We start from the raw sequence: 14,017 nt of genomic DNA on the forward strand, positions 1-14,017 counted from the left end.
AAAAGAAAGGAAAAGAAAGGAAAAGAAAGGAAAAGAAAGGAAAAGAAAGGAAAAGAAAGGAAAAGAAAGGAAAAGAAAGGAAAAGAAAAGAAAAGAAAAGAAAAGAAAAATACACGCATTGGATAAATAATCTAGAGATTTGATATACTGTCTAAGTAATTTATGTATTAATCTCCTTAATTTTTTTAATTTTTTATTTTTTTAATCTTCATGCTTTTGTAATCAGGGATAGGGGTGTTTTCTTTATTTATTTCATTATTTACTTTCTTGCTGGACATTATCTATTATATCCACCAACTGGGTCATAAGATGGTTCAATGGCTCAGTACTAAAGCCCGGTTTCGAACCATTCAATTTTTGTCTCAATAACAATGTTGCAACCGAGTTCTCGATTCTAGTGACTGCATTCAAAAGGTCCTTTACAGATACGTCCTGCGTCTTGACTTTGGGACCTTTGAACCCATCCTTGATATATGTCCCTTCATTCAACGATGACAAAACATTCTCTAATCTTGCAGAGATATCAGTTATCGCAGTTATGCAGTTGACAGGCAAAGTACCTATGACTCTTGTGCTGTGGTTCTCATCCACATCTAATCTCTTTTGGAAAATCTCAAATCGAAGCTTCAATCTACTAGTGTACACCAATGTGATCATCTCGGGTGTTTCCAATCCTTTCAATTTCCTCTCGCCAATCTTGTAGAAATTACAGCCATGATCTTCAATCGCCGTTAGTTCTCTCTCAATGATTCTTCCGGCACTAACGTTTCCATGGTACGCATCACTTATTGTCTTGAGATTGCTCTTGATGTCATCGTGTATTGCGGTTAATGCTCTCATCTCATCAAGGAAATCGGAACTCACTGCAATTTGACCACCATCTGCAATAGCACTGACTCTGGAGGCTCGATTCACCATGGGACCAAAATAGTCCATTCTGCCGGTGACGATATCTGGTTCACACACTGGAGTACCCCAGTGTATACCCATCCTCACCGATAATCCTCGATAGATGACATTGCCTTTACCGTCAGTTACTTCGCAACATTGGTCAGTATCAAGAATCTCAGTCGGCCAATCAGCAGTGATTAAATTCTGCTGAACGTTAAAACACCATAGTAATGCAGATGTTGGCGAAGGGAAAGCAACCATAAAGGCATCACCTTCTGTTTTCACTTCGTACCCACCAATAATTCTTAGCTGGCGTCTCATTACTGAATTATGCGTCTTGATAGCAGATCTCATCGAAGCAGGGTACGTGTCCCAGAGTAATGTCGAGTTTTTAATATCGGTAAATACCAACGCAAGCTCGCCCACTGGAGGTTCAATCTCATTCTCCAATTTACGAAGACTTGAATCTCCGCCAATTTGTCGATCTCTTCTTCTCTTGGCGAAAAACTCAGCTTCTCTTCCAACATTTTTGTATAACGAACTCTCTTTGGACTTTTCGCCGAATGTCAACACAATAACAGTAATCTTGTCTGAAGCACCATAACTGATGGCAAAGTCACGCAATTTCTGCGCTGCAACCATTGGATTGTGCTTATCCTGTCTAATGATATCAACAGCAAATTCGTATGTGAGATATTCCCATAGAGTCTTGGTTGCAATAATCAATAAATCATCAGCAGGAGTCAATGTAAGTTCATTGACATCGGGACCTGAATGGGTATGTGGAAGATATGAAAAGAATCCTGCACCACGTGATATCGCCAATGTGCCATCCAAATCTCCACTACCAGAAACGTACCCGCCAGCTGCTCTAATTCGCTCAAATTCTTGACGGTTTGTTGGCTTGTGTGAATTCGTCAACACTTTAAAGTTACCATTGTTTTGACAAAGAAGCGCTTCTATATCTCCAATATTGGCACTATAAAGTTTCTTGTCTCTGATATAAATCACTGTGGCAGCACAACCTGCTCTTGAATCATCCGCCATGTTCAAGGTACAAGACTCCATCGACTGTCCCGCAGTCGGCGTAAATACATTATTCTTTTTAGCCCAAAGCGTGCCATTAATCTCCTTGTTAAAGTTGAGAAATGCTCTTCTCAATGCTATATGCACCTTGTCGTCTTCGTCATTTACTCTTGCCAACTCATCAGTTAAGTTTTGTGCAATCATGTTCTTGACTATCGATGAGATCCTATGGCCCTGTCCCGGTTTGCCTTGCTTTCCTTCAAATGAACAAATGAGCAACTCTTTTTCATTACCCCTAAATTTCTGGATAAACAAGTCTCTGTTTGATATACAATCTCTTGATCCAATAGTATCTGATACACCGTATCCTATTGTGTCAATTTCTGAACCCGTTGTGCGCACACGCTTATCTACAGATTGTTCTGGAAGTGAGGTGGTTGTTAGTGTCACATCAATCAAGCCAAGAACTAATAATTCTTTCAACCCCAAAAAGCCATTCATCTCTTCATTTTGCGTGTTTTTGATATCCTTGATGTGGAATCGTCTATTACCACTCAAATTGAGATATTTGAGTTTCTTGTTGAAATTCCAGTTCCAATCATAAAGGAAATTCGAAATATTGTAGTAAAGTTGGTTGGATCCTCCATCAAAATACGTCAAGTTTGTGAGTTCGCTCAACTTTGTAGGCAAAGTAACCAATTTGTTATTATTGATGTACAACAATTTCAAGGCCTTGATCTGGCTCAACTCATCGGGGACTGTTGAAATCTCATTGCCTGATAAGTAAATGTCCTTGAGCTGTGTTAATGGTGCTAGTGAACCTTCTGGGATTTCAATAAGATCATTGTAGGAAAGATTGAGTGAAGTCAACTTGACCAAATAAGAGATAGACTCAAAACAATCATCGTTCAATCTGTTATCAGCAGCAATCAATACTGACAAACTATCAGCTAACGAGCCAGAAGAAACCGGCATTTCATTTGGGTTCTCTGATGGAGTAGATATTCTCTTGGCAATGGAGAAAGGTGGCTTGGGTATAGCAGTAAGGTTATTACTCGATACATTCAACATTGTTAATGAGGTTAAGCTCCAGATTTCCAGGGGCAAGCTTTGAATATTGTTTGAATGAAGATCCAAGTGTTGCAAATGTACAAGGTCTCCAATGGTATTGGGAATAGTTTGCAAATTGTTTGAAAATATAGAAAGATGTGTTAATTTCTTGAGCTGGCCAATTTCACTTGGTAATGTTACCAAGTGATTGTTATCAAGAACGACTTTTTCAATGTTGGGGATCATTTGTATAAAATCAGACGAAATTGAGGTAATCTTTGCCTTGGACAAGTCCAAAACATTCAACATTTGCAATGGGCTAACAAATCTGAGTTCCGTAATTGGATTTTTGTCAAAGTGTAAAAGTTTCAAGTTTTCCATTTGGTCATTGAAGCCAGAGATGTTGTTTTTCGAGGCATACAAGACTTCCAATGAGCTCAACTGGCCCAATACATCGACATTGGTGATTTCATTGTACCTCACATCCAATCTTTTAAGTGATTGGAGATACTTGAAGCAGTCTGGAAGTGCTTTGGAAAGCTTATTTGTGCACAAATTCAATTTCTGCAAATTCTTGAGGTTGGCAATCGAGTTGGGGATATATGCCAAGTCGTTGTAGGACAAGTCCAACTCGACTAATTTTTCCAAATTGTTGATTGGCTCTGGATACCTATTGAAGTAATTCGAAGACAAGTTCAAAGACACGAGGTTTGAAAGTTGGCCAAATGCTTTCGGAACCAGTGTCAACTGATTTGGGTTGAGTTTCAAGTGCGTCAAATTCGACAATGCATTTATCTTTGAAGGCAAGTCGTCCAAGAAGTTCATTTCAAGATTAAGCTCCGTCAAATGCGTGGCTTCCAAAAAGTTTATTGGAAATTTCGAGAACCCATTGCGCGACGAATTAATCACAGTCAAGTTGGTGCACGACTGGATGAAATCTAATGGGATATAGATTGATGGATTCTCCGAAACGTTTAATTTTTCAATCTCGTATGTGTGTTGGTGGAATATAATTGGTATATTTTTCAAGTTGAGTGATGATATATTGACATCGACATAGTTCTTGGACAACTTGATTTCCTCCTCATGAGTCAAGTTTCGCAAGTAAATATTTTCCACAACAAACCTGCACACGTATGAGAGGTCGCCTCGACCTATAATTCGCAAATTGTCATCATCAGTGTATCCACTCAATAGCAAGAGTCCCATTTGTATCTTCATTGGCTTTTCAAAGCTTTCCAACACCTTGACACAGTTACCAATGTGCACTGCTAGTTGGCAATTCGATGCTGACTCTAAAAAGAATTTTTTCTGCACAATTGTAAGCAATTCAGATGTTGTAGCTTCTAAGGGGCAAAGCACAGTAGTGAATGTTCCATCTTCCTTGAATATACGAATGATATGACTGGGACTTGGATCAATTGAGCTAACTACGTGTGTTGCTTCTTTAGCTCCATAAAGCAGTGGCAACGATTTTATCACGGGCTTTGAAAAAGACCCGCCACCATTACGGTTATTGTTGTAGTTGTTGCTGTTGTTGCCACCTCTGCTTCGAGCTCCTCCACCTTTGCCAGTTTCATTTCCATTTCCATCTTGGTTTTCATTTTCATTTCCATCTTCCTCTTCATCTTCATTTTCATTTTCTTTGCTGGAAGCTTCATCCACCTCCAGAATCCTTGGTTCTTCTTCGATTCTTGGTGCTTTAACATCCCAACTGTCTGGAGCTTTCCAATTCTGCTTTGGTGCTACGGTATCTTCGCTCTTGACAATATCCTGTATCTCATCGAGGTTCAAGTCTAACGAAATCAACTTTTCCGATGCGGTCGAAGAAGGAATAGATGTGTATGATGGTTCACGTTGCAGCTTACCAGGCAGACGAGAAGGACCTTCAGAACCTGATCCTGATGCCGAGCCTGAACCTGAACCTTTTCTTCCTTGTGACTTGTAGTCAGATTGTGTCATTTGCAACAGGTATGGCAGGATAGTTGATGGGTGATGTGGGTGGTATTCTCCAAATAGGGGGATCTTTACCTTGTGTCTTGAATGAGAAGACGAAGCTGACGAGTTGCTCTTGCGTTGATTTTGCTGATTTGCATGTTCTTGTCCTTGCCCTTGTCCTTGTCCTTGGTCCAGTTGCAGGTGCAGGTGCAGGTACAGTTGCAGGTGCAGATGTGGATGTAGATTTGTTAGAGGCTGTAAGGTAGGATCGTCAATGGTGATTGAATTTGCCCTTGATGATGCGTTTGAGTGTGGTGGAGACATTGATGCTTCAGACGATGTCGACATATACCTCTCCTTTCGGGGACTTTCTGTATCCTCATCCTCGGTGCCGTCTTTTCTTGAATTTATGAGTTTGTTGAATAAAGAACTGCTCTTCTTTTTGAATTTGGGTTTAATTGGGTGTAACAATGGCGGCACATTGTTGATGCTTTTGCCTCTCCGGTTGGCATGGAACCCTTTATAATTATCCTTCAAGTTATTGGCTGCATTGTGGAAAGGAGTTGCTGCAAAGGACACTATGGACGATCGTGGAGAGTATTCGGTGCCATCTTCCAGTCGCACATTGACTATATGGTAATCGTCATTTGGGTCTTGAACCTTGTCGTCGCCATTGGTGGTTACTGGATTGACACTACTGGAACTGACTGATCTAGGTTCGTAAAATGCCTCATTTGCGGCCAATTCCGCTGTTGGTGACAAGGGTTCTTCGTAGTATTTCTGGCCAGCAGAATATATGCTACTCTTGGATTTGTCCCTCTTGAGAAAGCTCATGGAAAAGTAAGTTGGAGAAGGACTTTTCTTTGTATGCTATTTTTTTGTAATGATATATATATATATGTAAATCTTCTTCTTTTTTAATATGATTACTCTTATCTGGTCAGAGTGTCCTTGCTGTGGTAAAATGAGGATGAAGGTCTAGTGTTTTGAAAGTTTGGGACCACCAATAGTAGAAGCTAAGAATAAGTAAATTAAAAAATTAGAATTATGTACCAATGATTACGCCTCTGTCGATCTCTCCTCCTTCTTTTGAGTCCTTTTTCCTTTTTCCTTTTCCTTGTCCCTTTGTTTCTCTCTTTCTCTCTTTCAATTTCTCTTTGTTCTCTCACTTTCTCACTTTCTCACTCTCTCATTTTTTGGTGTTGAGAATTGAGTCCATATAAAAAATAGTAAGAAAAAAATATATATATAAAAAATACGGTCCAAATCTATATACAGGATTGATAATTTTCCTTCATTTTTTTTTTTTTTTTTACTATTTGTCACAGTGCGACACACACTGGACGCTCTGTGCCCTCGTTTCCGCTAAGTGAATATTTGGAGAATATTGCACGACATGGGAAACTTGAAACTTCAAACGAGATGAGTTTATATAAATAGGAACGAGAAGTGGTAAAATTAACTTATCACTATTATATAGAAATATCGGTTAAATACATAATTTAGACGGTCAACTACATTGAACACAAATCACTAGGTGAACGTGCGGAGTGTATACTCTCACGATTCTCCTTACTAGTGACTTTGTATGAGACAATTTACTCTCTTAACTTATGAGCATTGAGACCTTTATAGGTGCGATCATTGACAATTACACTTAGTTGGAATATAGCCTATCAAGTCACGAACTCAAACCGCTGGTATCGGTGAGCTACCAGCTCAAACCGATGCTCAGCAGTCGTACACTTGTTACTTGTGACAGTGCTATGCGACATAATGGCGACCAGAGTGAGGAACTCAAATCCTTACAAATCATGTTATTTGAATGATTTGATATGGTTACCTAATATTTCAAGTAATTGATACATTGGTTGAGGCTACTGTTAAGCAGTATTGTCGACCAGGATATTGAATGATCATGACATTTCAATACCTTGGCATTTCAACATTTGGTCAATATCATTTATGAGAAGGACCTGTGGAAGAGTAAATCTCCTATCCACGAATTAATAGCTTCACTATTGTGAACTACAGTTTAAAGGAGGAGCTACTCCTCATTGGAGAACTATGCGAGTTTAGTCCAATGGAACATAATGCATCGTAGTCATCGGGACGTATCCGAGACTACACCAGAAAATATCAAATAGCGTATACTGTCAACACTTTATGATGGAATATTCACCCATCAGTTGACAAAGGGCGAAGGTTGTAGACGTTAGACAGAGTGCAACTATAGACCGAATAGAGTCGTGTCTGCTGACTTGGCTATAGTTTGAAGGCTGTACGTGTGATAGGCATGGCGTTGAAACGAGTACCGAAGATTGCACGGGTATAAGTGGCTACCCTCAATTGGTGCAAAGATCGAGGAAAGTATTTTTAGGATAATGACCACATCCCTAATTTGGGTTTATATCATTTTTTTAAAAAAGACTTATTACATTCTAGAAGGTAAATAAGCACCGTTAAAGCAGCGTTTAAGAAATCATCATTACTGTCTACGGACTCATCTGAGTATGATGGTAGCAGACTAAACAAACTACACGGGTTATCGGTGAGGTAGAATTACACCAGATAAAAACGGCGGAGATGGTAACTACCGAGGGAAAGACTAAATTGCATCTCGCAAGAAAGACTTTATAGCATCTTGAGAGAAAGACAAAATTGCATCCCGAAAGAAGCAACCAATTATTATTATGAAACCTCAGTGTTTCGGGTGAGAAGATACACCTTTCAAAAAACGACGGAGAAGGTAACTACCGTGGGACAGAAGCCCAAAGGAACAACCAACAAATTTTATGAAACCTCAGTGTTTCGACGGAGAAGGTAACTACCGTGGGACAGAATCCCAAAGGAACAACCAACTTATTTTATGAAACCTCAGTGTTTCTACAGGACGTTCAATTATTAGAATATTGGAGATGCTGACTTTCCGTTTTTAGTAGTAGGGGAGTTTTTAACCGAAGTCTTGATATTTTGTCGACGAATTCCGAACAAACAGACCCAGGCGCGCGGCTAGTTGATGGTGAAATGCTTTTTACTTTACCCAATGTATTGTCGACGTCGACTCGTAACCCGCACGGCGTGAAAGATAATTATATCCCAACAATAACTGAACAAAACCCGCAATATTTGGTTTTTGGATTTGAAGGTATTCATTTGCTACAAACGTTGATGAGAACATTTCCCTTTTTATTCAATAGAATTTCAGGAAATTGTCGAAACCTTTTGTTGCCGCTTCGCTCACTTTTAATAGGTAAGCCTTTGCTTTGCAGGGGGGGAGGCCACAACGGTTATCATCATACTGTACAGTTATCTTACCTCAAATCAATATTTTTCCAAAGTACAACTGAAATTAGGCCGTATCTTTCATCTGACTTTGAAGGGGGGAAGATGTCACAGTGCGACACACACTGGACGCTCTGTGCCCTCGTTTCCGCTAAGTGAATATTTGGAGAATATTGCACGACATGGGAAACTTGAAACTTCAAACGAGATGAGTTTATATAAATAGGAACGAGAAGTGGTAAAATTAACTTATCACTATTATATAGAAATATCGGTTAAATACATAATTTAGACGGTCAACTACATTGAACACAAATCACTAGGTGAACGTGCGGAGTGTATACTCTCACGATTCTCCTTACTAGTGACTTTGTATGAGACAATTTACTCTCTTAACTTATGAGCATTGAGACCTTTATAGGTGCGATCATTGACAATTACACTTAGTTGGAATATAGCCTATCAAGTCACGAACTCAAACCGCTGGTATCGGTGAGCTACCAGCTCAAACCGATGCTCAGCAGTCGTACACTTGTTACTTGTGACAGTGCTATGCGACACTATTTTGCTTCTTGCTTCTTGCTTTCAAAGTTCCTTTTTGTTCATTTTTATTCTCATTTTTCATTTCCCAATGTTTGTTTAATTCCTACAAACCCTTTTTCCCAAAATTTGCATCAAGAAAGAGCATGTAGAGGAAAAGGGGGAAGGAGGTGGGAAAAGGGTTTTGAAATTTCACATCCTTAACTACAAAGTTTCCAGGAATTTCATCTTCTATTTCATCTTCTTTTCGATCTATGGATCAGTCTTTTTTTTTCCTTTTCTTTTCTACTTTTTCTATCATTTATTTTTCCCGCCTCTACCTTCTACAAAGTTAAGATCAGAATTTCATATTGGATCAGGCAAGTCCCTGAAATAAGTGAAATGCTATATGCTCTTGGGATTATTAATTAATTATTTTATTATTTTTTATTTCGGTTTGAAATCTAGGCTCTCTAGCTAGTGCATACTGAGGTTGAAACTTATGTCCATCTACAGGGTTCTGTGTATACTGGGCAATATAATATAGATTTTTTCGATGGGACTTTTGGCGATGTTCAAGACGGTAATAATAGAAGAGGCAACAGTGAGCTGTGAGCAGAGACCAGAGAATGTACAACAGCGACACACACTCACTCACTAGCATACTTACCCAAAAGGCTAGGTAAGTAAAGTTTCTCGATGCGCCACATACAAACTGACCAAATAGACAAAGGAAGCAAAAAAAAAATGTTGGAAGGAAAAAAAAACCATGCACACTAATGTAAGTCAACCTTGGTAACAAACTCTCTCTTTTTGTATTTATTCCTCTTCTTCACATACAAAACAAATCTCTTGATCAGTAGACCCCTAAACATCGATGAGCATCGTCAAAACACTACTAGTGGAAATCATTTGTCGAACAAAAGAGTGAACAACTTTGTCCCTCCTTTCCCTCACCCCTTCTTTTCTTTTCCTTTATTGTGGTTGTTAGTCTGTTAATCAGGTCCCGCATGTAAAGTGGTGCACCCTGAAAGCATTTTTTTTTTTTTGTTTTTTATTTTCCCAAAAAGTAATGGAAGGTGAAAAATTAATTGTGACACAAAAAGAGAGAATTTCTTCTCCCCCCCCCCCCCTCCTCCTCTCTCGTGAGATTTTCACTTATCGTCTAAAGGGCTTACACATGTATTGTGTATATGTATTGTGTGTATTGTGTATTGTGTATATATATACATATCCAAAATTTCATTGTAGATCAATAACGAATAAGAAAAAAAAAATATAAAAAAAATAGAATAGAAAGCATAGAAAGAAAAAATAATAGAACATTAAAATACTGATAAACGTGTTGAAATCGACCACCACCTTTATCTCCTTCAACACTTTATCGTGCTGGTGAAGTTTGTTTGTTTTCTGTTCTTTTTCCAAAGGTTTTTCTTTTTCTTCCAATTTCTGTTTTCCATTTTCCATTTTCCGTTTTTCCTTTTCCCTTTTTGTTTATTGTCCATTCTTCTGAATTTCATACTACAAATTACAGACACATTTCTATAATGACGATGGTAGAGTCCTCCAGGAGCATCAATCACAGATTGAATGAAATACTCAGCAAAAACAACATGAACAGACTCAACAAGTTGGACGAGTCCACCGCTTTCCACTATGCCAGTGTCCTCAAAACAAACATTTTAGGCAAAGATAAGCAAGAGAAGGTCAACTCCATAGTTGTGCTAGCAAAGCTTTTGGACTGTATTGGACCAGAGTCGGCATCGGACGATTTTGCCCAGATATTGGACCACGAATTGATCTCAACTCTTCTTTCCATCATCAGCATCAACATGTCCTCGGAGACTTATAAGGCGATTTTGAAAATTGCAGTGATTGATATTTGTGGATCTGTTTTCAAGCTCAAGGACAACTCTATTACAAAATACTTGCCATTGTATGAGTCGTTGATTGAGTACCTTGATGTTATTGACATTATCACCTCAAAGTTGTACTTGCAGGATACAAAGATTATTTTCAACTCGATAAAATTGGTTACTGAACTTATTAATAAAGCACTCAAGTTTGACTATTCTGGGATCATTACCTTGACTGGAAGATTGAAGCATGTTTTGTTCTTTAGCACGATTGACCATTTGACTGAAGGAAGCGAAGAGAAGAGTATTTGTGAGGGTGTTGAACATTTAAAAGTATCATACCGTAAGTTGAACCAATACTTGAATGCAATCAAGTTTGATCTTTCGTTAAAGCCGCACCAAACAATGTTGAACAACTTGTTTATGTTTCTTGAAGTGTCATTGAACGAGTATGGGACTCCCGCCACAACCAAGGAGTATGTTAAAGCGGGCTTTAGTGATAACCCTAGACAATACGTTGTTGATAATTTTTCGATATTGCTAGCGATGGACTTGAAAATCTTTTTGAAGGATCCCAATTTCACTTTTAAAAAGAGATTCCATGAAGAGTTGATGATGAGTAACCATTTGCGTACATTTCCACTTTCTTTGTTTATTGAACGGTGCTCGAAGATGTGGGTCAAGATCTTTGAAAACAAGGCTAACTATCCAGTGTTGAGTTATGAATTTCTCATCTACAATTCAATGAATATATGTCTTAATTTGTGGCAAGAAACCAAGGCACAGATCCACAGCAAGACGGATATCGACAAGATATTCCAGTTGCTTTACTCGAATATTGAAGATTACGATGCCGACTTGGCGCAGGGCAAGAGCGTTGAAGAGTGTTTGGATGAGACTTCGACGAAACACAGTTCAGATATGAGACATGTGCAAGCACTGCAGATTCTTGAAAAATTTGAAGAGAGATGGCTGGCTAGGTTCCAAGAGTTCAACAAGGAGTTAACGGAACAAGTGTGGAAGTTTGTCGAGGAGCAAAGAGTTGTTCAACTTTTGAAAGGCTCGTGGGTGTTTACCGAGAGGTTTGGAGAGTCCTTGTTCAATGCCAGCATTAAGCCGGATCCTAATTCCAAATACTACTACATTGCGTTGTCGCCAAATAGAAAATCAATTTATTGCAAGCTGTACCTCGAGAAGCCCGAGGTTAATCCAAACTATGAAGAATTGGAAAAGAGTGGCATTGTTGATTTGAAGGATGTTGTTGATATCAGGTCGGCTGTGATTGGTGACTCATTGGGTGAAGCAGACAAGAGTAAAAGTTCGAAATTGATTTCGATTAGAGGAACCATTTCTTATGAGAAAATCACATTAGTAGGTGCCAAGGAAAAGAAATTGTTATCCTTTTACACCGACTCCGATGTCAACAGATATGTGTGGCTAGATGGGATAAAGATGTTGAGGAAGTTGAAGAACTTGTCGCAGGATACACAGACACAGATGCAATCGTTGATGGAAATGCGAAGAACAACGCAGCTATTAGGGTTGGGCAGAAATGGCGGTAGTATCAATAACGGTAAGAGTAATGGTAATGGCAATAGTAATAAATCCGATAGTGATGATCTTGAAACGATGGTGGGAGGATCAGCACTGCTGGAAGAGGACAACGTCTATGGTATAAATGATGAAGATGATGAAGATGAGTTTTTGGATTTGGACGAGTTAAACGCAGTTTGTACAGATTTTTATTACCAGTAAGACTAGTGACTTTGTATTTCTAATGAGTTTATTTGAGTTATTATTGTTATTTGTGTGATTTATTTATAATTTTGGGAGTTAGTGTTGTAGGTTTTAAAGCCAGTATTGTATTTCAGCTAGTTTTTGATTCTATGCGGATAAGACAATAATGGTCAGGTGATTTCTACAGATGCCACCTCTTCAACATGCATATTTATTTTTCAACAAAAAGGGCGTGTAGCTCAGTTGGTAGAGCGCTTGCCTTGCAAGCAAGAGGTCTAGAGTTCGATTCTCTACTCGTCCATTTCTTTTTTTTTTCGTTCAAGTGAGAATTTTCTATTCACTGACTTGAAATTAGTTTTTTTTTGTCACTCATTTGACATAATAGTGGTTTCTAAAGTGCGAAAATGTGGAAGCTTACAAGGAATGTAATTGTAGAATGGAATGATCTTGTGGCATGCAAAAAAGTAATGAAAGGTTGAAGTGAGTGGTTTAGTATAAAAGGCTGAATTGTTGATGGCTTTCTTTTTTCTTTACCAAATCGGTCATGGTCAACAGAGAAAATTATGCAACTTTGTCATATTCATTTTGATTGTTTTTCAGTTTTTTGGTTCAATTTTGGAGAGAAAATGTGTAGCAATAGAAAATTATATGCGCAAGTTTACTATAAACTATTTTGGTAGAGACAACTAACCTACAAACTGACCACAGAGGAGGGTTGAAAGTTATATTGACTAGTGTGACATGTTTAAAAAGTATTATTACAGTTATGTCTAACATATATAGAACTCAGTAACAAATTGACGATTCATTATGCAATAAATTTTCATTCTTCATGATTGGTAAAAAAAAGATAGTATTTGAAGCGCGTTTGACCTGAATATACTGTGTCTATACTATAAAAAATTCTGAGTTAAGAATTGAATGCATATGCTATCTTGGTCTTTGTCACGTGAATAGAAGCTTGTGAAGTTATAGATTTCGGAAATAGATAATTTTAGGTTGAGAAAAAAACGATAGAGTGATTCGGAAAAAGCAAGAAATGCATAAGACGAAAGGGAATCAATTTGTCCCGAAACGGAACAAAATCTATATTAAGAGTATTTTATATCTTTAAATTTAACGCAAGGGTTAAAATTTTATGCGCTATGTGGTAATATGCATGATACCTAAGTAAGCCAATTGCAAGCTTAATGATTTTAGAACTTGAAACTCGGTGTAAGAATGCACTTGAAACTCGGTGTAAGAATGCACTTGAAACTCGGTGTAAGGATGCACTTGAAACTCGGTGTAAGGATGCACTTGAAACTCGGTGTAAGGATGCACTTGAAACTCGGTGTAAGGATGCACTTGAAACTCGGTGTAAGGATGCACTTGAAACTCGGTGTAAGGATGCACTTGAAACTCGGTGTAAGGATGCACTTGAAACTCGGTGTAAGGATGCACTTGAAACTCGGTGTAAGGATGCACTTGAAACTCGGTGTAAGGATGCACTTGAAACTCGGTGTAAGGATGCACTTGAAACTCGGTGTAAGGATGCACTTGAAACTCGGTGTAAGGATGCACTTGAAACTCGGTGTAAGGATGCACTTGAAACTCGGTGTAAGGATGCACTTGAAACTCGGTGTAAGGATGCACTTGAAACTCGGTGTAAGGATGCACTTGAAACTCGGTGTAAGGATGCACTTGAAACTCGGTGTAAGGATGCACTTGAAACA

At 38.5% G+C, this 14,017-nt stretch overlaps 2 protein-coding genes and 1 non-coding gene across 3 annotated transcripts; 2 read left to right on the plus strand and 1 right to left on the minus strand. All coding sequences in view use genetic code 12, as the record gives it.

Moving 5' to 3' along the window:
- Positions 1–255: 255 nt before the first annotated feature.
- On the minus strand, positions 256–5,739 carry CYR1_2 (cysteinyl-tRNA synthetase; the record flags this gene model as incomplete). Its single annotated transcript, XM_001523756.1, has 1 exon — positions 256–5,739. One exon carries the CDS (start codon positions 5,737–5,739, stop codon positions 256–258), a length of 5,484 nt encoding a protein of 1,827 aa, XP_001523806.2.
- A 4,583-nt stretch (positions 5,740–10,322) lies between these two features.
- LMO1 (LMO1-like mitophagy protein) lies at positions 10,323–12,320 on the plus strand (the record flags this gene model as incomplete). Its single annotated transcript, XM_061119681.1, has 1 exon — positions 10,323–12,320. One exon carries the CDS (start codon positions 10,323–10,325, stop codon positions 12,318–12,320), a length of 1,998 nt encoding a protein of 665 aa, XP_060975664.1.
- Positions 12,321–12,530: 210 nt separating this feature from the next.
- PVL30_005355 lies at positions 12,531–12,603 on the plus strand. The gene has a single exon. It is a non-coding gene; the product is annotated as a tRNA-Ala (tRNA).
- The last annotated feature ends 1,414 nt before the right edge of the window (positions 12,604–14,017 follow it).

This window comes from Lodderomyces elongisporus, chromosome 7 (genome assembly GCF_030384665.1).
Source record: "Lodderomyces elongisporus chromosome 7, complete sequence".
NCBI lineage: Eukaryota > Fungi > Ascomycota > Pichiomycetes > Serinales > Debaryomycetaceae > Lodderomyces > Lodderomyces elongisporus.